This window comes from Populus alba, chromosome 1 (genome assembly GCF_005239225.2).
Source record: "Populus alba chromosome 1, ASM523922v2, whole genome shotgun sequence".
NCBI lineage: Eukaryota > Viridiplantae > Streptophyta > Magnoliopsida > Malpighiales > Salicaceae > Populus > Populus alba.
In genome coordinates, this window is record NC_133284.1 from 11588621 (window position 1) to 11615929 (window position 27309).

The window sequence follows — 27309 nt, forward strand, 5'->3', positions numbered from 1 at the left end:
TTTGTTATGATTTGATGTACATCAACAAATCAGAGTAGATCATGTTATAAAATCAGTTCAATATGTTCGAGAGTGTGATCATAATTGTTTTCATTTAAAAATATATCAAAATAATATTTTTTTTTATTTTTTAAAAATTATTTTTTAATATTAGCGCATCAAAATAATCTAAAAACATAAAAAATATATTAATTTAAAATAAAAAAATAAAAAATTTTAAACTTTTTTAAAAACACTAAAACACAAAAACAAAATAATTTCCTAACTACTGCCAATTTCTGAACCGAGAATTGATCGCTTGCATTGATGGATGGAAGACAACTATCTTTTTAATGGCACGCAAAAACAACATGTTAAACTGCAGATTCAAGACTTTTCGTTGCATAATACATGCTTAATGCGCAACACACAGATTTTCCTCCGAAAAAAATATATAAATAATTTCAATTAGGAACGAGGAGTGTCCCCAGCATGCACCCTGCACCTTGCACCGTCTCAAATGAAATGGAAATCTCTGATCTAGTAGATCACAGGCCTTCGTCGCTTATCAACTCTGTTTGAGTATGGAAATGGGGGAAATGGAACACAAAGTTATGCAAGTATATAGCAAAATGAATGATTAAAAGCTGAGTGATCTTGATATCTTTGTGGTTTTTAAACGTTTATTCCCCTGCTTCGTTAACTGGAGCAATGTGTCAACAAAATAAAGGTTTTCAATTTTAACTTCTCTTTCGGCCGGTGTCTATAAGATGTCACAGGCCTGCTATCTTCCCCTAAGGCTTTTTCTGTTAGAGTTTGCTTGGGCGGACAGGGAAAGAGCTCAGGTTGAGTCACTAATGGCAGCATCCGAGTCACCAAGCAGCGAAGGGCACTTAACATGTCTTGAGAATGTTTCTGATAGTGCCAGATTCAAATTCAGGTTTTTTGTTCAATTAAGTCCAGTGCAGTGAGCCTAAAAGCTTTCGAATTACCAAGTTCTAGAGCTTGAATAATCACTACTGTTGAGCATGAACTCAATGCAAGGCCCTCTATTTTATCAATCATCAACGCATCATTGAGGTTCGTATGAACTTGTTCATCCTATTAATTTGAGTATCTTTCTTCTGTGTACAAATGACTTTAAATTATCAACCGAGAAGATTACATGAAATTGAAAGAAAGGGGAAGGAGATTACCAACAGGTTGTATCAGATCACATAAACACAAGCCAGAATGTTTTTTGCACCGAAAATGAGCCTCAAGAAAAAAAAGCTTGTTGGCTTCTTTTCTCAAGAGAGTTTTTATTTCTTCAAAGACCGTTTAAGCAAAGTAATAAAATGTTTGAAAGGCTACACAAGTCAAGATGACAGGGCTGCAATTTTTATGTCTGAAACATCTTCGCCTCCTGTGAGCAAAGACGACTTTAATTTTGTAATTGAAAAGGAAACAGTGCCTTCAAATCGAAAGGAAAAGAGAGAGAAATTACCTGCGGGTTATCAGACACAACAGAAACACAGGCCCGCGTGCAATCTATTTGTGTACCAGAATATAGGCCGTCGAGATAAGTTTTTATTGCTTGGGAGATCGTTTTTTAACCAAGATAATAAATGGTCGAATGGTACTCTAGTCACAAGTGCTACGTCCAAAAAAAAAAAAAAAAACTGCTGTTGATAAATTGATATATAATTTTGTTATCCCAAATTCCAAATCAAGTCATGTTCCTGTTTGCAGGTTTCATGACAATGAAATCAATTGTGATCTGCCATGTAAACACTCAGTATCTGCCGTGCAAATGAGGCCAAAAGATACAAAATTCAGAAAGATTACCAAGGGAAAGAATTTTGCCAACAGATTCTCAACTACGTTACTTATGGTTCTAGAGTGAGTTCATCCTTGCAAGTAAAGAAGGGACATCAATCAGGAGTACAGATCAAAATGAATAAATAAAAGAAATGATATCGGAAATAGCTGAAGTGCTGCTTAAGATTGGACCTTCCCATAGGCAATGAGCCGAGGGCGTGATAACTTGAGTTCTGCCTGACGGCGTCTTCTTTTGGCTTTCCTGGATAAGTTGCCAGTATCCACATTTGATTCGTCCAGCTTTTCTGTCTCATCTTGTTTGGAACCCAGAACTGAGGAAGGCTTGTCTTTCTTATGTTTTGTCTTGTTCTTCTTGTCAGATTTCTCCTGCAAGCGCTCCCTAATCATCATCTTTTGCTGGTGTTTCTTAGTACTAGGCACCTTCCATTCCTTATCCATATAGGGTGCAAGTTTTTTAATAGAAACATATTGATTCAACTCCTTGTCATCCATCTCTAATATCTCTTCCGTCTTCAACCCAAACTTGTTAGGATCCACTTTAGCATACTTAAACCTCGTCTTTAAATCTCCAATAGTACCCTCATAGTCCAACTTGTAGTATTCTTCCATCATTTCCTCTTTAACTTTCTGCACAAGTGACATTTTTCGCTTCCTCTTCCGCTTACTTTCCTCACTCCGTTCTTCTCCACTTCCTTCTTCTTTCTCACAGCAGTCGTTCCCTTTCTGCTGCTTCAGTTTCAAACTCCTTTCCCTTGCAGCTAAAAACCCATCACTAGAGTCAATCATATCCCAATCTTTAGGAAGTCCAAGCAACTCATCCTCCTTATCAAAATCTGGCTTCTCCATCTCATCATTATCATCATCACTCCCGAACCCCGGCTCCACATCCTCTGCTTCATAATACTGCACATCGAAAGCCTTCTTCATCATCTTATCATACTCATCAGGATCAAATTCGTCCTCCAAATCTAACGGAAACTCATTATCATCCTTAAACCCTGCAACCTCCATGACTTTCTTCATCTTCTCCTTCATCTCTTTCTTCTTCAAATTCTTCAAATGCTTCAACTCCTCTTTCCTCTCCATTTCCGCAATCTTCATCCTCTCCTCCTTGTTCTTCCTCTGCTCTTTCCTCGAATTATCCTGCTTCCTCACCGACCCCTCCACTTTCCTCGAATGACCCAACACTCTATCCCCCACACTCTCCTCATACCTAAAATTATAACTCTCCTCGTACTTCTCTTGCCTCTCGACCTCCTCCTCATCTTTCAACAACTCATCCACCTCATCTTCCCCAACATCATCCCTTTCATCCTTACCAAGCCACATCTTATTCTTAAAAAAATCCCTCAAAAACATGCTTCCCTCATCCAACTCCCCTTCCCCACCAAAATAATCACCCAGCTTCTTCTCAAACTCCACACCATCAGCATCAGCAGCATTCCCATCCCCACTCACCTCCTCATTCTTCCTCTCTTTCAACTTCAAAAACTCCTGCTCTCCATCCTCTTCCTCATCCTCCACCGCATCCAAAAAGGCCTTCCTTAACTCCTCTTGTTCGTCGTTATAACTCTTATCAGCCCTCTTAGTCTTAATTGACGACCCTTCCTCATCATCAAGCTCAGGCCCTTTCTCAATCAAATGCCTCGCCATCACATCCTTCAAATACATAGGTTTCTTTTTCGTATGTTTTTCATTACCATCCTTAATATCTTCCTCTTCTGTATCACTATCATCAGATTCAAAGAGTTTGACGTTACTATATAGAGAAGGATCACGATTTTTTACCTTGAGTAAATTATCAAAAAACTTGACATCAGTCTTCTTAATGTCTGTCTCATCCGATGATGATGACTCTGACCCTGATTCGGATTCATCAACCAGTCCTTCCTTTTGCAGCTGTTCGTATCTCTGGAGAGCTTCCCGTTTCTTGTTGTGCTCGTATCTTTTGGCGAACTCCTTGTCAATTTCAATCTTCGATACGACGTCGTCGTCGTTGTTGGCATCGTCGAATAGCTGCTTCAGCGGCATCCTCTTCTTGATCTGAATGAGGATTGTTTATTTGTTTTGGAGCTAGAAAAGAGGGAGCAGGGAACCGAGAGAGATAGAGCCGGCTGCTGATAAATGTTAGAGAAGAGGCAAAAGGAGAGAAGCGGAGGGGTTTTGGCTTTTAAAGAATTAGGGTTTCTGCGCTTGCGCTTTTTTTCTCGGTTTTGTCTAAAGATTGAATGGGGACCTTTCTTTAATTTTCTTTCCTTCTGGTTTCTTCTATACCCCCGTACAAAAAAAAAAAAAAAAAAAAAGAGAGAAAGTGCTGACACGTGTCATATAAACCTCTTCACATCTCCGGCTTATTAAAATTAAAATTAAAAAAAAAAAACTAAAATATTTACTGTTCTGGCTACTGAGAACCCATAGAGGCACTTGAATTGCTATTGCTATTGCCATGCCAAATTAAATGTTAAGTCAAATAAAATTATAATCCATCCTTTATTTTTTTTTTAATTTTTGAACTAATTTTTTTATATATAATTTTAGATATTTACATTTTGATCCTCAAATTCATAGTTATTTTGACTAACCTTAACCAAAATTTTAGATATTTTAGTTCTGAAACGTTGATAAAAAGATAAAGTTGTTAAAAACAAAACATAAAAAAAAGGATTTTGGCTAATTATATTTTAATTATAAAAAAATTAATTTTAATGTAAATTGATTTGTTTTCAAGAGAAGACTAAATAGATATAATTTTATCATTTAATTATAAAAAAAAAAATTGAGATTGTAAAGTTTTTTTTAGTTGAAATAAAATTATTAAGTTTTAAAATATTTCAAGAGTTTTTTTTTTATGAAAAAGTTTTTGAGATTCTAAAACTCAAATCCTATTTCTAGAGATCATTGAAATTCATAGAAAACATATCATATATCTTATTAAAGAAAAATCAAACCAGATAAGATGCCATCCACTTAATTTTTTTAAAATCCACTTAATTCTTTAAAAAAAAAAAAAACAGGTGCACCTAGCCTTTTTTTCTCTAAGTTCAAATGTGTGCATATGGCTTTTTTTTTTTTAATGTCCCTTTATCTTATTTATAACTTTTTCTAAATTTTTTTTAATTTTAAAATAAAATTCTCTTTTGAATAAAATTATTAAATTGGTAGTTAAAAATGCATCCAATTATTCAATGGTTTTCAAATAATGTTAGAGCTTTCTATGATATTATTAACAATTATTTTATAAACAATTATACATGAACCTAATAATTATGTTTTTAAAAAACATTTGCTCATAAATATTTAGTAAGAGTGAAATATTTATTTTTTATTATTTTTTTTTCGTTAACTTTTTATTTAAAAAAAATTCTTCTCATAAAATAAAACATGTTTTCATCAAAATAAAAAGCATAAATGCATAAAAAAAAAGTTTTGATTAAAGAGATATTTTTTTTCCTTTTGATTTGAATCATTTGATTTTTATGAATATTAATTTTAGTTGCCTTTACCTTTTATTAAAGAAAATTACTTATAAAAAAATATTTTTGTCAAAATAGAAAAAGAGAACGTTTTCTTCAAAATTCTTTTTCTCTACTTTCCTTTTATTATAAATAACTATTTTAATTTTCATTGGATTAAATAAAAATATATTTTAAAAATTGCCTCGTGTTATGCATACAAACTAATTAATTACTATTAAATAATTGTTCACACTACGCTCCAAATCAAATCAATATTTCTTTTAAAGCAAAAAAAAAGATAGGTGTTGCTAACATATTTTTTAATAAAAAAAATTAAATGATTAATTTGATATGATATAATTGATTTGATAAATTAAAAAACAACTTGAACAATCAAAACATGGTTTTTGTTTTGATCCCCAATTTTTTAATTTCGCCCCTTTTAGGTTTTTGTTAATTACTATTATTCTATTAATTAAAAGAAAATCATCTGCCTTCTTATTCATTCACCTTCTTCACCTAAAATCAAATCTATCCTTTGTTTCATCCCTTTCTCTCTTTGTTTTCACAAATTAAAAGAACAACATCAAAAAATAAATCCATGGTACACAACATTACACTTGTCTGTTCTTTGAAATTATACTAGTAATAATTTCACTGTTTACTCCCTATCTCCACTATACTGTATCCTTGTCATCGTCTGGTTTTGCTGCTTCCTTCCTCGCTCTTTTCTTTGATTTTTTCCCAGTCCTTGCATGGTGTTCTTGACTAGTTTTTCATTTTTCAGACCAGACATCATAGAACAACATTCTTGTCAGTTGTCACGCTTAAAGCAGAAATTATTACTGCTGCAGAATGAGGCTTTGCAGGCTGGAACACGTTACAATGTACCCTCGATTAACCCCCTTGTGCTGTATATAGGAATGCAAGCAAGCAACTTGTTTCCCCACCCTGTTTAAGCTTGCTCTTATAATTTTTATTTGGATGCAGGTGTTTGTTTAAACTTTAAGTGCAAATACATGATTGCAAAATCCTCTCTCAAACTTGCTTTTAACTGAATGTTGATCCTTCCGCGAATTTTACTTCGGCTGGAAATTCTTACCTGAACATATACTTTGTAGTTCTCTTTTACTTCTATTTCGATGTTATTATGCTAAATCTATTGCTCATTTGCGGATATGGTGCAGACCATTCTGCAATGCTATTGGACATCAGATGACCGACAATGCTGCCATGGAGAAGTATTTGATGAGTCCAGCCTTGGACATTTTTAAAATCCTGAAAACAGATCTGGACACGGAAGAACGATATCTCTTCCTTAATGCAATAGCTGATCAACTGCGTTACCCCCGCGTTTTTCTTTTCCTGTGGTCTTCTGTTTCTGTTGTTTGAGGAGACAGATCAGGTGAGAACTCTTCCCCTGTTTCTCTGACGACTCGTTACATCCTATATTTGAGCTGTAAGAGAATTTACTGCCTAAATGTGTAAAATTTGTTCAATGCGCTACTATAATCATGTGTTCTTGTGCTTTTGATGGTCAATGGCACATATTTTAAAATTTTTAACTAGTCAGTTTCACTTGCTAATTTATGCAAGGTTTTTGCCGATGAAACACCAGAACACATGAGAGATAACGGGCCACAAATTTGGAAATTTTCCTCTTTGCAATTAACATCCACGGACACCACATAGCTTGCTAAGAATTTACAGACATCATATATCATGGATAGTTGTCATTCTGGGCACGAAACGCTGGCTGGTTCTGATTTGCTGTTCTTATACGAGCGGGAAATAATCCAGGAACAGATAACTCGAATGCTCTTCGAACGGCTGATTGTCAGCCAACATCATCCCTGGGGTCCTCTAATTACCTTCATGGAGCTCATCAAGGTAATGAGGTCACTGCTTTCTTACCTCTAAGTCCCTTTTTATAAAATGTTATTTTGATTCTGGCTTGATGGTTTTATCAGTAAATAAAATGATTTCAACTTATTCCATGCAGAATCCTCGGTACAAATTTTGGGATCGAGGTTTCACGACTTGTGAACCAGAGATTGCGAAACATCTCAGACCACTTTCAAGGTCATGTGCCCGCCATAGCCTGTCGATGAGTCTGTCGTGTATGGTGGGATCTCTGACAATGTGCACAAAATTTTGTTCAACAATCTGATTTCCATGGTTCATGAAACTGCTCCTTGGATGTCATGTGTCAAAACTTAAATTCTTACCTATAGCTCAAGAGGAGTGTTAAGTGGGAGCCAATACTTCGCATCGGATTTTCGGAGTCTTGAAACTTACATGAAATTTGATGATATTTTTTTTAGATTAATATAAATATTTGGATTAGTTTACGTGTATCTCAATTAATTTTATAAATTTTAAAATTAATAATTATATAAATCTCTAATAATTTTAAGATTTATAAAATTTAAATTAATAATTTTTAAAAAATAAATTCAGAACCAGAATTAAGAGAATTATTAATAGATTGAAACAAGAATTCGAATGTAGACACGATGAATGAATTCTGTGCCAATAAAGGGAGCCTTTCACTTCCCATCGGGGCTGTATTTTTCGAAGTCGTCTGAATGATACTGAAGACCGCAAAATTAATTAACTTGTTTTTCGATTTACATATTATAAAAAGATGTCGAAAAAGCCAATATACATAATTGTTTTTGTAAAAAAAATAAATGTAGCCTGTGGAGCCGGGTCAAATAGCAAGTGGGATAATCATGGCTTGTAAATATCGGAGGGAAAAAAGAAAGCAGGAAATATAAAAAAGGAAGTGGACATGCCGAAGATTAGCGGAACATCAGATAATCCTCATTTCACATGACAGGATATTTCAGATCTTGACACGTATTGTGGCGGTGCCCTACAATATCACTGTTTCAACGCGATTGTGATCCTCTTCGGTTAAATTCAAGTGTAGAGAGTAAGACCAGATCAGTTTATTTTCAATCAGAATCTGGGACATATTTTAAGGTTTTTTTATTTATTTACATGACTAGAAAAATGTATTGTGGGATTTGCATGAAGTATTGGTTTCAAAGTTTTATTGATTTATTTACTAGACACTTTTCAACCTTTTCTTGTTATTTACATTAATGACATTGGAGTCAAGGAATGAAATACTGACATCCATTATCTTATTATTGTCAATAACCATAAATGGTTTATTTTATTTTTTTACTTAATTTTTATTAAATAAATAAGGATAATGTGATTTAAACTCATAATTATTTAGTTATCAAAACTCTGATATTATAACAAAAATTATTTCAACTCAATAACTTAAATTGTTAGATAAAATCTTAGAATATGATTTATATTATTTTCTAATAAATTATCAACCAACATTTTATTTTATAAACATATTTTAAATATCTTGATTCAATTATAAAGGAATTGTTGTTGATTTTTGTTAAGTTGTTGTTCTCCTTTGTTGTTCCAGCCTCAATTTATATATAGCAAATGTTATAGATAATTGTCTATTAACTATCCACTCTCTACATTACTCCATATCTCGAGGATCCACGAATGAAACTTCCTAACTTCATTTACTTTAGCTAGTTTCTTTTAGACGTCTCTATCACATCTTTTATGTATTTTTTTCCTTTTCTCAATCTGTTCATAACCAAGTCAATCCTCATTTTTATCTAGTCTGGAATTTGTTTTAATATGGAAACACTTATTAAGTATAGCATATTATTTTATCTTTTCTAATTCCTTAATTCAAATCACTTCTTCGACTAATTTGTTGTGTAACCGTTTGAAAAGAGAAGTTGGGGAAGAACTTTTGACGAATTACCCTATCCTCCTATGTGTAGTTCTGCAAAAGTCATTTGACGTGATTTGTTTTTTTTTATATAAAAGAATTGTAAATGCAGACTTTTTTTGATGTTTCTTTTACCAAAAAAAAAATATATGTGTAAATTAAAAAGTTATTATATACTGTAATCAAATAAATTAAAAATTATACGTGTTAATAAATAGAAACAAAAGGTGTTAACGATTACTAAAAATAAAACTGGAAAAATCAAAAGACATGTATACATTATGATGTTTAATCTCGCAAAATAGAATATTTACCTGGTTGTATTTACTGAATTTGTTTATCAAAATTAATTTTTTATTCAATTAAGTGATATTAAAAATAAATATGCATATTAAATTGATTAAATAAAATAAAAATAAAAAGAAATATGATGCAAGACTGCACACATCAAAAATATTATCGTAAAATAAACATGTTTTATTTTAAAAAATAAAGTTCTTGTATGCAAAAGACAAAAAAAAATTATAGTTGAATCAAAATAATCTTTTTAAAAATTAAATACACACAACACCATCAAGAAACAATATTTATATATATATATATATATATAAAGGCTATATAAGCAAAAAAAAAAAAATCACAAATGAGGAATGTTAATTGAAACATAAATTTAAAAATTATTAAAAAAAGCAATAAATAAAATAAAATAATAGCCCGTTGTTATGGCTTAACTTTCAAACTTGTAGCTTGGACCATGAACTCAATCAAATTCAATATGTTTTCCTTTAAATTTATATTCAAACTAAAATTATAGGTCAAAAAGAGCCAAGATTCGCGAGGCTATGTTATGGTGCGTCTGGGACACTAAAATGAAGGTTTTGTTTGTTTTTATGTTTCAAAAGTTTTTTTGAAATAAATTGAAATTTTTTTTATTTTTTTTGCTTCAAATTAATATGTTTTTGGTGTTTTTAGATCATTTTGATGCGCTGATATAAAAAATAATAAAAAAATTATTTTGATATATTTTTAAGTGAAAAACACTTTGAAAGCAACCGCAACTACACTCAAACAGGCGAGTTTAGGAGCGCCAGCAAACTTGGGCTTATTTATTTATTTTTTAATTTTCTAAAAGGATAGGTGGCAATAAAATAAAATAAAAAATCCGGTAACACATCACCCATCAAGGCAGATAACATGTTGTCTGCAAGCTCAAATCTCAGGCACCAGAGTGGTGACCAAAGAATCAAGTTGCTAGTTTTTTGGGGGGGAAAAAAACACTAATTTTCAAATTATTTCAAACCAAAAACACTTCACCAACACCCTCATAACACCTTAAACCCTTTTATCAACTCAAAAAACCCCAAAAAAGATCCAAAAAACCAAAATTAAACTGATTTAATTTTGTCTTTCTCAGCTTGGATATGTTTTTTCATGCAACATCAAAGCTTTAAATAACCACCATAAAGCCCCTCTCATTTCATGGAACCCATGTATACTAAGAAAATCTATTTTGGTGGCCGAAAATAAAGTGAACGGTGACTTTATCTCTCATCGCCATAATCTAGCAATCCTAATCTCTTCTCTCCCTAACGAAGGATAGAAAAATAACATAAATAAACTTGTATATCAAAATTAATTTTTTAAAATGTAAGAGGATCTAAATTGTATACATTGTATTATTTTAAAGATTGGGGACCAAAATAAATAGTGTTTTGTGTTATTTTGCATGGGGACCTAATTGAGTTATAAAAAGAAGTACAATACATTTACAATGTTTTTTTTTGTGTGTGAACAGTGCCAGCTCCAAGATAAACACCCCGACCCCTTTGGTTATTGGTTTTATAGTCTTTTCAATATTTTCTCGATGATTATTGAATTGTCAAAATAGATAGGAACTTATTATAATTGGGCCGCAGGTTTGAAGTTGAAGTTAATTCTAAAATAAACGTGAAATTATTTTCATACAAATTTATAGACAAAACCCAAACATGTGAGCTTGTCACATAAACAGCAGAAATTCGATAGACTTCTACGATGAAACTGATTATAACATTTCTATCTCACTTTCTTTTTCTTAATTATTAAAAACTTCATCAACTTCCACCAATTCGCACCTGGTCCTGCTGAGAGTACTGGCCTTCATATATAATATTAAGTAGGCGAGTACTGCATATTCAATTCTATTTAAAACCGCTAGGCTTTGATCTAAAACACTCAACCATATATAATTAAAGAAAGAAAAAAAGAAGATCCCCTCAAGCTCGAAGGTGAGATTTAAAATTTGGAAGTCGTCGCATGTAATTAATCTATGGATTATACGAACAGATAGAACTTGAAGGTCAGACTCATTCTCCGGTGTTAGTTTATACGAGGAAGAAAAGATCTTTCCAAGATTTTATGCTGTTGTTATTTCTTTCGCAGAAAAAAGAATTGCCGACCAATTGCAGAGTGCATGCATTGGAAGCAACAAGGAGAGGCCTGATTTGACCTCTGGACATAAAGTCAACTGGGAGTGTAGGAAAATTGTTTTGACTCGTGATTTAAGAATTATTTGAGAATTGACAGTGTAGCTTGACTTGCAGTTCAGAAATAATTAAGAGGTGGTTGACATGTATAATGTCAACGGTACAGTTGTTTTAATCATAGTTTATAGGACGAAGGGACAGATGCAGTTCCAAGGAAGGGCAAAGTCAACAAAACCCATTAATTAAAGAGGAGTAATTGAGGTTGCAGACTGTAAACAGTTTTGATGACACATGAGGGGGAGAGTGGGGGAGGTGGAGATGGAGACGGAGGGGCGGTGGCGATGGATACAATCATGAAGAGAACAAACGCGTAAGGAATTCCTGAAGATTCCATGGAGGCCACCGATCTCTTTAGATGACGGATTGGGCCATCTAATAAAATCCCAGGAGACATGGAAAATCCCCTGCCTTGTGATATGCTACGCCAAATAATGAACCCTAGCTAGTAAAACGGTGATTTATATTGCTGATTTGTCTTCAAAACACAGTTAAGTGCAGGCAGAATCAAAACAAGTCCAGAAAATCAAGACTCAATCCTATCAATACTGTTCTTGTTATACGTATTAAAACGAAGGCAATCTAGATTCTCATAGGCTAATAATCACCAGGGGGCATGATCAAAAGTTTTCAAATAAATAGTGATCCATATTTATTTATTTATTATTCTTTTTTAATAATAATTGTAACACTATATTACAGATTGTTTTTTTTTTTATAGAAAAGTATTCCAAGCTCTTACCAAAACGAGTAATTGGTTGTCATTGAGTGATACTTAATAGAATCTAGATTTCTATCAATATATATACCAAATGCTAAAGGACCATGGGGGTGCACCAAGTATGTTTCACAATGAAATTAATATTTTGCTCTTGGTGGACAAATTACTATTTTCCATAATGAAATTTAAAAAGTTTTGCCTTTGATTTGGGTTTTTTTTTTTTTTTTAATCTTTTACATTTGATTATTTAGTAGTTATTGAATGTCGTTAGAAAAAAATAGGGTAATTTGATAAATGAGTGGATTAAAAAAAATAAAAATGCGTGAGTAATACCATGAGATTTGGATGGCATGTGTTAAACTGTTCGGTAACCAAAACCTTATTTCTAGGACAATGACCGAAGCATCTTACATGTCACATAATTGTTATCGATTTAGTGCACGTGACCTTTTGTTTTTTGTTTTGTTTTTCTCTTTCCCCATGATTTTCATGCTAGCATTCTGGATCACAGGAACCCTGAGATATATTATTCTTAAGATTTCGTCCACATTTTTTTGATCAAAATTTTTTTACTTGGAATAATTTATGAAATTAAAGATTTGTTTTTTAATTTCATCCACCATGAGTTTTTTTATCTGTTAGATTTAATTTTTATTATTTTAATTGTGGGCTTAAAAGATTAACGCGGGTTTACGAGGTTTACTCGGGCTTGCTTCCCCCCCCACTCTTTTAATAGGCTTACTTGCTTCTTCTTTTTTTCTTTTTTTTAAGCTTATTTTCCCCAATTTAATCCTCCAATATTCTTTTAATTCACTTTTTATGAGATTTATCTATGTTTTTAAAATACCACGGGTTGCCTCAAGTTTATTTTCTCGGTTTTTATTAAATTTAGCTTTTTAAAAAAAGAATTTTGCTCTTTAATTAAATGAAATTTATTGATTTCATTCTCCTACATTTAATTTTGCAAGTGTTGAGCTTATTAATTGAGTTCAGGTTTACAATTTAATGGGTTATGAGTTTGAAAAATGAACCCGGGTTTACAAGATTTACCGGAGCTTGCTTGGTTTTTTTCTCATTTTCTTAATATCCCTCTCTCTCTTTTTTGGTTTCATCCACCTACATTTTTTTATTCTATTTCTATGTGGTTTTTGTGTCATTTCAAAAGTGACAAGGGTTAACTAGAATTTTTTTCCCGGCTTTGGTTAAATCTAGCTTTTTAAAAAGAAATTTTATTATTTAAAAAGATTTTTTTTCTGGCTTTTGTTAAACGAGCATGAGTGTAAGCATGGGATACTCGTTTCATAGTTTTTTATTTTGTTTGTTTTCTAGGTCACTTCTCTAATAGCATGTATGAGCTCTTTTAATTACTAAAATTTATGATTTTTATTATTTCTTTTAAAATATTGATGTCACATGAACACTTTTTTTATGTCAGTAAGTTTGGCTTCTCCTCTCTTATAATATTAATAATTAACTACTAATGTATATTAATTATATATGTTGTTAAAATTAAAGAGGGGATGGCTTTGGGTTTTTCCAAATGCATTGGATAAATCACCTAGGATATTTGTAACTTCTTCCTATTTAAAACAAAAACCTCCTTCAAATAATTAAGTTTACAATATTATTTTTAAGTTCAGCAGGGTTTCTTTATTTTAGAAAAAGGTTTTAAAAAAACAACTATAAAAGCTATATATATAAAAAGCACAAGGTTCTGAGAACACCAATAATTTTGAAAGAAAAAGAACAATCACGTCCCACAACGAAATTGAAGGACTTTGATGTTCTTGTTAATAAATTAGTATATATCTTTGTAACGTGCGTATTAATCACAAATTAATAGATGCGACAAATAATGTATAGTGCTATGTAAGTAACGTATTTTACTCCTACATATGTAAGCTCTCTTGAATGAGTTGGGATGAATGAAGTCATCATACATAAAGAAATCATATTTCCATCAATGAAGTTGACTTGGGGTGTGTATATATACGGGGGGAGAGAGGTCCAGACTCCCATGGTGAGTTAACGAAGAACAGAAATTAAGAGAGAGGAGACGGAGACGATGAACAACGAAGCGCGTCTGAATTGCGGCATTAACATGCCAGTCCTGGGACTGGGCACTTATTCCTACCCTAATGATAGGCAGACGACAGAGCTGGCCATCGATATGGCACTCAAGGTACTGTTTTTTCTGGCTCTTCCTATCTTTTCATTTCAAGTGCAGTGCATTGCGTTGCAGTCCATCTCCGATGGACACTGGAGCGCTAATGATTGCACTAAATAAAGCATGGCTAACCCACTTGATTAGAGCACTAGTTTTGGTCTTCAATGGCTTAATTACCTCTTCATGCATGCCTACGTGTATAGGTTCTGAGTAATTAATTACCCATATGGACAGTTTGCTTGCATATAAATTCTTCCCAGAATCCATTCAAACACCGGAGTAAAAGCTTTTTGTTCTGGTTACCTATGTTTTTGCGTGAAATGTCGAAAACTTGTTGGTTTGTGGCATTGCAGATGGGTTACAGGCATTTTGACACGGCAAAAATTTACGGTTCTGAGCCGGCGGTGGGGCATGCTTTGACAGAAGCGATTCTTGATCAAACAGTAGACAGAGAGGGGATTTTTGTTACATCTAAACTGTGGGGGAGTGATCATCATGATCCCGTCTCAGCACTCAGGCAAACTCTAAAGTAAGTAGGAGCACATATATAGCCATCCTTGAGAGTTGGGTTCCATGCATCAGGTTCCTAGCTCCATTTGATTAGTACCCTACAGTACCTTAATCAAATGAAGCTCCATTGAAATTGAATTCACTGAGTATATACGCAAATCTAGCTTTAGCTGCATGTGGGCGGTGGGGCTTTTGGGTCTAATCTATTTTGAACCAAGATCATATCGAATCTCTCATTATATATATATAGATCTAGCTAGCGTAAACAAGATGTAGAATATAAGATCATAGGCGGCCTCTAAGATTGCAGGGGATCGATGAGGATCTTGAAAATATTCGACTAGGATCTTCTTGGGTTTTCAAGTGCTTTTGCTTCTTGTTATAGGAACATGAGCATGGAATATTTGGACATGTATCTAGTGCACTGGCCGGTGAAGCTGAAGCCTTGGAATTACTCCGCCGTGCCTCCTGAAGATGACTTTGAGCCGCTAGACCTTGAGTCCACATGGGCCGGAATGGAAAAATGTTTGGACCTGGGATTGTGTAGGTGCATCGGCGTCAGCAATTTCTCCAGCAAGAAGATCCAAAGCTTATTGGATTTTGCCTCGGTACCTCCAGCTGTCAATCAGGTACCCTATTAAAAAAAAAACGCGTGAACAGTTTAACTGTCTTGAGAGGATTTGGAGATTTTCTTTAGCAAACTTGTTCTTGGAATTTTGGTGTTATAAGAAACTAATTAAGTGAATTAATATTCAAATGAGAAACAATTAATTACAAGCAGTAGAGAGGACAATTGGGGGGCTTCTTGTTTATTTTGTTTTTTCTTCACTGAGAAAACCCAGAAAGAATATTAAAATAATTTAAAATTGGTCTTGTCAAGCTTGTGAGTTAGGTTAATTTATTAAAGTCAATTTTTTTATATATATAAAAAAGACTGCTGAAATCAACATGTAAAATGAGGTCTCTCAGCCATGTTCTATAAAAATATCAAATAAATTTGATCCATCTCATATTTTTTATCATTTATATATTATTTTTATAGCGATTGAAATTACATTTTCAACAAATTTAAATTTTTTTATTTAATTTTTTATTTAATATTTTTAGATGATTTTGATGTACTATTAATTTTTTTTAAAAATATATTATTTTAATATATTTTAGAAGTAAAAAATTACCACTACAATACTCTCAATCAATCTAAATCTACTTCCAATGGAGATTATAAAAAAGCTTACTTATGATCGTATGTACAGCTAATAATAATAATGAAACAATGTGTGAGGATAGTCAACTGCAAGAAGCCACATAAACATAAATTAATGCCCTCCAAACGATATGAACCATCTCTTCTCTTACTTGATGAGCACATAAGGTGTGTTTTCTTTCCTTAATTTCATAGGTTTGGAAGGAGATACAGTAATAAATAGCAATCCTATGTTTTTTTTTTTTATCGAGTATTGAATTGAATGATGAACTGTGTGGCAACGGTACGTGCAGGTGGAAATGCATCCAATGTGGAGGCAAAGAAAACTAAGAGATTTTTGTGCGGACTGCAAGATCCATGTAAGTGCTTATTCGCCACTTGGTGGCCCTGGAAATGCATGGGGAACAACCGCCGTGGTTGAAAATCCAATAATACAGTCCATCTCTCGCAAGCACAAGACGACCCCAGCTCAGGTAAAGCCCACGAATCTATCATAATACATGAATTAATTCTGCTCTCATACATTAAGGGGCCTCTGAAAACAAGCTTTCGTCATGAATCTTTGAAGGTGGCGTTACAGTGGGGACTGTCAAACGGATCAAGCATGATAGTGAAGAGTTTTAATCAGAAGAGGTTGAAGGAAAACATGGAGGCCTTGAATGTAAAACTGGATGCTCAAGATCTCACTGACATTGAGAAACTGGAGGAATGGAAGATCATGAGAGGAGAATTTCTTGTTAACGACTCAACGAGTCCTTACAAGACAATTGAAGATCTATGGGATGGTGAGATTTGACACGCCACCCCGCCATGCTTACGCTCCGCTGCCCTTGTGGCGGCTATTATTATGTATGCTAGCATGCCAAGACAGGCATGGCCGTTGTTCCGTTCATATTGCAGCAGATAGTTAATGTAATCTGTGCGACGTGGGAACAAGGAAATATGATAATCTCAGCTCCATTTGATTAGTGTAAACTTAGCTAAGAGATCTATGTGCTTTAAGGAGTTGTGCATTCTTATTCACCCAAGTATTCAGATTTACTACCCATCGTTATTCTCACGAGCAAAGAAAATCTGTTGCCTGCATCTGCATGCATATATAGCCTCCAGAGCAATGACCATAGGACCATTGGAATTGAATCCAGAGGGTCGTTTTGCTACCTTACATACCGGTATTTTAGACTTTGCCCAGAAACGGACTTGAGGAACCAGGTTCTGATGCAAATTCGGGGCTGAAACCATGCATTAACCACAAGTGCGAAGAACAATGACAAAAGCCATATCAAAATCATCGACGTTTTAGATATACCTCGAGCCCCAGGACCCTTATTCCGTTATGCATGTGCATTGGATTCTTTCTTCATCTACGTTTGCATTTGCAGAGATATTTAATGGAGTATTTGAGCTAGCATATAATGTCAGGAGATGATGAGACGCACGCAATTTAATGGAGTATTTGAGCTAGCATAAAACTCCACTCGTACCAAGCACGCACGCAATGCAGTGGGAGGAATCTGCATTATTCTCCACTACAATTTCACACGCAAGAAACGCACAACCAAAGGAGATGATGAGACAGCTGAAATGCTTTTGAGATCTAGTGGGTCAGCTAGCTAGGAAAAATTAAGGCTTTTGACAGGAAACAATACGGGTTGTTCTCGACCCTTGAAATTAATAAAATACAGTTTCACTCTTTCTTCTCTCTTTTAACTATTTTCTTTTTCCCGCAATAAGATTAAAATTAAAAAGAAAGGTCCGCCAGACGGGGACTTATCCCGAGTAACGATGCACCACCAAATGCTTCGCTTAGTCAGAAACCGCATGGACTATTGGAGATTGGTTCCTGGCACGTAGATCCTCCATTACTGAAAGGACTGAAAACTATTCCATTATTACTAAAACACTTTCCAACCATCATTAATTAATCATGGTGATTAATGGGCTTTGTGAATTCTTCGGAAGTGGACTCCCACAGCTTCCCCTGCACCAACTTGATTAAGGCTAATTTTGGACTTCACCAGCTGAAAACCTCACCTTAGCTTTTGAGTAATTAGAGTGTCACGACCCGAATCCCGGATCCATGACCGGCACATAGGCAAGGTTCCCCTCCAAGGTTCCAAACCTATGCGAACCCAAACTTACATACAATCTTTTGAACAACTCAATCAGAGTTTAGCACAGCATTAACAACAAATTAATTTCATAACATAATTCGATTGTCTTAATACAATAGTTAATATAATTTCATAGTTTTGGAGCACTAACTTGACATAAAAAGAAAGATACAAATTACAACCAAAAGCAGGTTCAGAAGGTTCAACAAAAGTAACCCGCTATCAAGCTATAAGCCTGAAAAGAATAAATAATGAGAGGGTGAGTTCAACAACTCAGTGAGTAGATAACGTTCAATATACACACACGAGGTAATATAGCAATGAGAAATATATATACAAGTATGGCTTTAGTTCTTATACGAAGGTTTATCAAATAGGCCATAACAAGAATATCATATGGTAGAACTCGTCAGAAAATCAAAATGCAATGAGCATGAGGCTCCGTACTGTTGGATGATCAGTCCACACAGGTTGGTGACTCCCCCGACCAACTAGGGTTCAGATACGATGTGCACAAAGACTAACACTACCCTGTTAGCATGGGTATTCTAACTGACATACCATAGGTTCATAATTATAATCAAACAAACATATTCATATCTCAAAGCTCAACTCATGACATCAATCAAATGAGGAGCTATCAATTCAGAATTCCCTTCAAAATACATACTGGTTCATATCAAGAATTCAGATTCAATAATTGATCATGCTTTATCATAACAAGGATAATAATCAATATATATTATCAAGAAGCATGATCCAATTCATATTAACAAATCAAATATTTATACTATTTCTCATGCATATGGAAAATTATCCACTCACCTGACTCAAAAGCAAATAGAAGCCAAAAGCAGACACTGAAGAAAATCCTACTGACGTCCCGTCGGTAGAATATCAGGATTATCTGAATACAAAGGAGACATATTCAAGAACGACTCGAAAGAACATTTAACCTATTTAATACACTTAACTAAAGGTGTATTCCGTAACCCTATATGTTTTTGAACTAACTAGTCAATTTTCTCAAAAACCCAAAATCTAACGGTTTTCCCGAAATCTAATCCATAATAAAAACAACTAATAAAATTGGTAATAATTCACTAAGTAACCCTTAATTATTCATCAACTAATCTGCAAAAGCTAATATTACAGCTAGGGACTAATCTGGAATTTTTCCATATTTTTAGGGCCAAAATGTAACTTTTATCAAATGGAGGACCAAACTGAAATTTGTCATAAATCCATGAATATACTGAAATTCTGACCTTAATTAATCCTCAATTCTGTCCAGGATGTATCATTATGCTTCAGGGATCATTCTGGAATTTTACTAAATTTTTAGGGTCAAATCGTACTTTTTGTCAAATTGGAGGACTAAATTGAAAGTGTTAAATTATCTTATCTATACAGTAATTATGTCCATAATTCATATGTTATTCGGTTCAGAATCTCGGAATATGCTCCAGGGACCAATTTGTAATTTTCCAAAGTTCGGGGACTAAACTGTAATTTTCGGAAATTGAGGGACCAAATTGAATTTTCGTCATCTTCAACCTCAAACCCAGAATTTCAACAGATCACCTACTGTTATCCCCTGATTTCTAACACAAATTCACCATTCAAAACAAAACCATAACTCAAAATCATCATAATCTTCCATAATCAACTTAAATAATCAATTACCTACAACAATTAACCTTATAACCTTCAAATTAATTCATCAATTAACTCAAAATACAAACTTCAAAACTCTAAAATTAATCAAAACCGAAATTTAACATATTATATACTTCAAACCATAAATCTTACCTTTTTACTTATTTCCTCTACTTCTCTTCTCCTTCCTTTCCTTCTCTCCTTTCTTTTCTTCTTCTTCCTCTTTTCTTCTCTTCTCCCGTAACTCCTTTCTCTCAAAATCAGATCATTCTTTTTTTTTCTTTTCTTTTTCTTATTTATATTTATCAACTATTGGTCAATTACCACACTACCCTTCAATCATTTATACCCTCTCTTTAAGCCTCCAAGGGCTTTGTTGTAATATCATATCTTATAAATTTCAAAATATTACAATCTCCCCACCTTATAAAAGTTTCGTCCTCGAAACTTAATAGAAAAAAATTGAATACTTACCGAGATTATCAAAAAGATGAGGATACTCCTTACACATCTTATCCTCGAGCTCCCATGTCGCTTCCTCACGTGAATGGCCTTTCCATTTCACTTTCACTGAAGCTATGTCCTTTGACCTAAGCTTCCTCACTTGTCGGTCGACTATAGCTTCCGGTTGCACCTCATAAACCATATCATCCCTCAAGTCAATGGGATGAACCTCTAATACATGTGATGGATCTGACATATATTTCCTTAACATGGAAACATGAAATACCGGATGAATAGCAGACAAGTTTGGTGGTAATGTTAACCTAGAAGCAACTACCCCAACTCTCTCCAGAATCTCATACGGTCCAATGAATCGAGGACTCAACTTGCCTTTCTTCCCAAACCTGAATACTCCTTTTGTAGGTGATACTTTTAAGAACACACAATCACCCACTGAAAACTCTAAGTCACGCCTTCTTTTATCCGCGTAACTTTTTTGTCTACTCTGAGCTGTTTGAAGCTTCTTTCTAATTACCTCTATCTTCTCTGAGGTAATCTTAATTAACTCTGGTCCCAGTAGCCTCTTCTCACCAACCTCAAACCAACAAACCGGTGATCTACACTTTCGACCATATAAAGCCTCATAAGGTGTCATCTCTATGCTAGCCTGATAACTGTTGTTGTAAGCAAATTCCACTAATGGTAGGAACTTACTCCAACCAACTCCAAAATCCATAACACAAGCCCTTAACATATCCTCCAAGGTCTGAATAGTCCTCTCAGACTGACCATCTGTCTGAGGGTGAAAAGCTGTACTCAACTGCACATTAGTACCCATAGCTTCTTGAAATTTCACCCAAAACCGCGATGTAAACTGTGGACCTCTATCAGACACTATCGAGATTGGCACTCCATGCAACCGTACAATCTCACTAATAAACAATTCCGCCAACTTTGCATATCCATAAGTAATCTTAACTGGCAGAAAATGGGCTGATTTTGTCAATCTGTCAACAATCACCCATATCGAATCATAACCCTCCTGACTTCTAGGCAATCCTGTCACAAAGTCCATTGTGATCCTCTCCCACTTTCATTCTGGAATCAACAATGGTTGCAACAATCCAGGAGGTTTCTGGTGTTCACCCTTTACCCTCTGACAGGTCAAACACCTAGAAACAAAATCTGCTACATCAGCCTTCATCCTATTTCACCAATAACACACCTTAAGATCTTTATACATCTTGGTGGAACCTGGATGCATTGTGTAAACTGTCTGATGTGCCTCTATCATCAATGGTCTCTCTCTCAGATCATCAAACATCAGGTACACAAAGCCTATCCCTATATCTCAGCACATCATCATCACCAATCAACAAAACCTGCAGCTTTACGCCTGCTCAACCTCATTTCGAATCCTGAGTAGGGAATCATCTTTCTTCTGAGCTGCTTTTATCTTATCAAACAAATCTGACTTAACTGAAAATGAGCAATCATTGCTCCAGCTTCACTAAGATCAAATCTGACTCCTTCATCACTAACTCATGCAACTCCCCTAATTAAGAGGTCTTCGTACTTCCTGAATATGAGCTAAGCTCCCTGATGATTTTCTACTCAAAGCATCGGCAACTATATTTGCCCTACCCGGGTGGTATTGTATGGTACAATCATAATCCTTCAGCAGTTCCATCCATCTTCTCTGCCTCAGGTTTAGATCCCTCTGCTGAAAGATGTATTTCAAACTCTTGTGATCTGTAAAGATCTCACAAGTTTCACCATACAAGTAGTGCTCCAAATCTTCAAAGCAAAAAATTACAGCCGCCATCTCTAAATCATGTGTAGGATAGTTCTGTTCATGCTTCTTCAGCTGCCGTGAAGCATAGGCAATAACCTTGCCATGTTGCATTAGAACATCCTAACCCCACTCTCGAAGCATCACAATACACTGTGTAACCACCAGAACCTGATGGTACTGCTAGAATAGGCGTTGTAAGTCAATCTCTCCTTCAACTCTAAAAACTTTTCTCACAAGCTTCAGACCACTGAAACTTAACATTTTTTTCCGCGTTACTTAGTCAATGTGCAGAAATTCGAGAAAAGTTCTCCACAAAACCTCCGATAGTAGCCAGCCAAACCTAAAAACTTCTAATCTCTGTCACCGAAGTAGGCCTAAGCCACTACTTAACTGCTTCAATCTTTTGAGGATCAACTTCAATCCCATTCCTTGACACTACATGCCCAAAGAAATGCTACACTCCAACCAAAACTCACTCTTTGAGAACTTGCCATACAACTGATGATCTCGTAGAGTTTGAAGCACCATTCTTAAATGCTGCTCATGCTCCTCTCTAGACCTCGAAACACACAAAATATCATCAATAAAAACTATCACAAATCGATCAATAAATGGCCAAACACTCTATTCATCAAGTCCATAAAAGCTGCTGTGCATTCGTCAACCCAAAAGACATCACTAAAAACTCATAATGACCATACCGAGTTCTAAAAGCTGTCTTTGAAATGTCCTCCTCCTTAATCCTCAACTGATGATACCAGATCGAAGATCGATCTTAGAAAAGAATTGAGCTCCCTGTAACTGATCAAACAAATCATCTATATCGAGGGAGTGGGTATCTTATTTCGAACTGTCACCCGATTCAATTGCTATAATCTATACACAAACCTCAATGACCCATCTTTCTTCTTCACAAACAACACCGGAGCTCCCAAGGGGACACACTTGGTCGGATGAACTTTTTATCCAATAAATCCTGCAGCTGCTCCTTTAACTCTCTCAATTCTGCTGGCGATTTTATATAGTGCCATGATATTGGTTCAGTGCCCGGAACCAAATCAATACAAAACTCAATCTCCCTATACGAGGCAATCCAGGTAAGCTCACCAGGAAATACATCGATAAACTCTCTTACTATAGGGACTTCCTCTAACTGGGGAACTTTTTTCTCTACATCCACTATATATGCTAGGTAGCACTGTACCCCTTTTCGGGCCATTTTCCTCGAGATAGCCGACAACATAATTGATGGGACCAATCTTATCTCCTTGAAATACCAACCCAACTTCTTGATCTAGATCAAACATTATTTTCTTACCCCAACAATTTACTGAAGCCCTATGCTTTCGCCAACCAATCCATTCCTAAATCACATCAAAATCAACCATATCTAAGACATTTAAGTCTCCCATAAAATCTTATCTCCAATCTTATTTCACAATCCAGGTACACATACTTTACTAATATTAACTCATCTAAGGGAGTGGAGACTGAAAATGGGGGATTTTAACAAGGTTGGTTGTTTTATCTAACCTCATGGCAAAATATGGGACACAACGAATGAGTTGCACCCATATTAAATAATATTTTTGCTTCAAAAGAGCAAACAATACGAATATGTTTAGGTGTGGGTGTATTTCCCCACCTTCTATACCTTGCATTTCTAAACTTCACAATAGGGACATCATCTTTATTATCATTTACTCTAATAGTATCAGTTATTCATTTATTCCTCGGCATTTCCTAAAATAAAAGTGAGAGCACTTAAGTCATGCTAGAACAATAGCATGATGATTATCACATAATTTTAGGATAGCATATCTATCACAAGGAAGAAGACATACTTGATGAGAATTTAAAATTTTAAAACAACAAACAAGAACAATACGGATCCTAATGCTCCACTTATTATGAAATTAATTATATTATTGTTTCTTTAACCTAAAGCTCTGATACCAAGTTTGTCACGACCGAATCCGGATCCATGACGGCACATAGGCAAGGTTCCCCTCCAAGGTTCCAAACCTATGCGAACCCAAACTTACATACAATCTTTTTGAACAACTCAATCAGAGTTTAGCACAACATTAACAACAAATTAATTTCATAACATAATTCGATTGTCTTAATACAAGAGTTAATATAATTTCATAGTTTTGGAGCACTAAACTTGACATAAAAAGAAAGATACAAATTACAACCAAAAGCAGGTTCAGAAGGTTCAACAAAAGTAACCCGCTATCAAGCTATAAGCCTGAAAAGAATAAATAATGAGAGGGTGAGTTCAACAACTCAGTGAGTAGATAACGTTCAATATACACACACGAGGTAATATAGCAATGAGAAATATATAATACAAGTATGGCTTTAGTTCTTATACGAAGGTTATCAAATAGGCCATAACAAGAATATCATATGGTAGAACTCGTCAGAAAATCAAAATGCAATGAGCATGAGGCTTCCGTACTGTTGGATTGATCAGTCACACAGGTGGGTGACTCCCCGACCAACTAGGGTTCAGATACGATGTGCACAAAGACTAACACTACCCTGTTAGCATGGGTATTCTAACTGACATACCATAGGTTCATAATTATAATCAAACAAACATATTCATATCTCAAAGCTCAACTCATGACATCAATCAAATGAGGAGCTATCAATTCAGAATTCCCTTCAAAATACATACTGGTTCATATCAAGAATTCAGATTCAATAATTGATCATGCTTTATCATAACAAGGATAATAATCAATATATATTATCAAGAAGCATGATCCAATTCATATTAACAAATCAAATATTTATACTATTTCTCATGCATATGGAAATTATCCACTCACCTGACTCAAAGCAAATAGAAGCCAAAAGCAGACACTGAAGAAAATCCTACTGACGTCCCGTCGGTAGAATATCAGGATTATCTGAATACAAAGGAGACATATTCAAGAACGACTCGAAAGAACATTTAACCTATTTAATACACTTAACTAAAGGTGTATTCCGTAACCCTATATGTTTTTGAACTAACTAGTCAATTTTCTCAAAAACCCAAAATCTAACGGTTTTCCGAAATCTAATCCATAATAAAAAACAACTAATAAAATTGGTAATAATTCACTAAGTAACCCTTAATTATTCATCAACTAATCTGCAAAAGCTAATATTACAGCTAGGGACTAATCTGGAATTTTTCCATATTTTAGGGCCAAAATGTAACTTTTATCAAATGGAGGACCAAACTGAAATTTGTCATAAATCCATGAATATACTGAAATTCTGACCTTAATTAATCCTCAATTCTGTCCAGGATGTATCATTATGCTTCAGGGATCATTCTGGAATTTTACTAAATTTTTAGGGTCAAATCGTACTTTTTGTCAAATTGGAGGACTAAATTGAAAGTGTTAAATTATCTTATCTATACAGTAATTATGTCCATAATTCATATGTTATTCGGTTCAGAATCTCGGAATATGCTCCAGGGACCAATTTGTAATTTTCCAAAGTTCGGGGACTAAACTGTAATTTTCGGAAATTGAGGGACCAAATTGAATTTTCGTCATCTTCAACCTCAAACCCAGAATTTCAACAGATCACCTACTGTTATCCCCTGATTTCTAACACAAATTCACCATTCAAACAAAACCATAACTCAAAATCATCATAATCTTCCATAATCAACTTAATAATCAATTACCTACAACAATTAACCTTATAACCTTCAAATTAATTCATCAATTAACTCAAAATACAAACTTCAAAACTCTAAAATTAATCAAAACCGAAATTTAACATATTATATACTTCAAACCATAAATCTTACCTTTTTACTTATTTCCTCTACTTCTCTTCTCCTTCCTTTCCTTCTCTCCTTTCTTTTCTTCTTCTTCCTCTTTTCTTCTCTTCTCCCGTAACTCCCTTTCTCTCAAAATCAGATCATTCTTTTTTTCTTTTCTTTTTTCTTATTTATATTTATCAACTATTGGTCAATTACCACACTACCCTTCAATCATTTATACCCTCTCTTTAAGCCTCCAAGGGCTTTGTTGTAATATCATATCTTATAAATTTCAAAATATTACAATAAATGCCCATTTTGCTTGTATAACATCTTCTTCTTCTTATCAATCCATGCAAGCACCTAAAATTAGTTTTTACTTGTTACCATATTTTTGCTTGAAATGTTAACTTTTTTCTGTGGCATTGCAGATGGGTTAAAGCCTTGAAGGCATTCTGAGATTTCTTACACAGCAAAGATTTATGGTTGTGAGCCAGTTGTAGGAACAGAAACAGTTCTTGACCAAACAGCATAAAGAGGAGAAGTTTCTGTTACATTATTACATCTTAGCTTTAGGGGAGTGATCATCATCACGCCTTTGCCAGCTCCAAACAACTGGGTCATTATACCTGCCAAATTATGGCCAAAACAACAAATGAAAAACAAATTTCAAGTCAAAAACAAATTCAACCTGTAGCCAAACACATGAATATGGCGGAGCTTTGCCTGGATCTTAATTCACCAATGATAAATAGCAGACATATGCCGATTGCTGGAGGAAGTGCGAACTGAAGCAGAAGAACAAACTTATACAGTGGATCAGAGTGCAACAAGCCAAAACGGACTGCATATTTAATGATAAGTGCTCCCAAAATCGCCATATTAATAGTATACCGGACTGCCACTATTCCGACAAGCACCATGAGTGGCACCTTTGACCCTTTCAAACCTAAGAGCATCAACGGTGATCATTATTTCCATGTTCCCAACAATTCTACGAGTGAATGAGAAGGCGCTTGAAAACATTCAAAATGGTTAACCATACCCTCCAGAAGATTTGCTCCTAAAATCGAAGTGACAGTCGGAATGGCTGACTCCCTGCAAACATGAAAGGAATACCAGGGAAACTTGTTAGATAGCTGATAATGAAACTAGTAACATTTTTGGTTGATTCAGAATCTTCATATCATCGAAAATAGCATACTGACCCGAGCAAGTATGCATTGCAGAGTCTTCAACCGCATGCAAAAGGGGCCAATCACCATGAATTACTTATGGGAGGGACGATACCAATGATAAATCCAATAATCTGTAACAATATAGCAGTAAAGGGGATCAATCCTTACATCAACA

The 27309-nt window shown here is 34.5% G+C and overlaps 2 protein-coding genes across 2 annotated transcripts; one reads left to right on the plus strand and one right to left on the minus strand.

Moving 5' to 3' along the window:
- Nucleotides 1–1818: 1818 nt before the first annotated feature.
- On the minus strand, nt 1819–4044 carry LOC118038661 (protein kri1). The gene has a single exon (XM_035045088.2). It carries the CDS (start codon nt 3829–3831, stop codon nt 1960–1962), a length of 1872 nt encoding a protein of 623 aa, XP_034900979.1. The 5' UTR covers nt 3832–4044; the 3' UTR covers nt 1819–1959.
- A 10283-nt stretch (nt 4045–14327) lies between these two features.
- LOC118038677 (NADPH-dependent aldo-keto reductase, chloroplastic) lies at nt 14328–17170 on the plus strand. Its single transcript, XM_035045101.2, has 5 exons — nt 14328–14461; nt 14800–14975; nt 15342–15585; nt 16457–16636; nt 16732–17170. Exons 1-5 carry the CDS (start codon nt 14345–14347, stop codon nt 16957–16959), a joined length of 945 nt encoding a protein of 314 aa, XP_034900992.1. The 5' UTR covers nt 14328–14344; the 3' UTR covers nt 16960–17170.
- Nucleotides 17171–27309: the final 10139 nt, after the last annotated feature.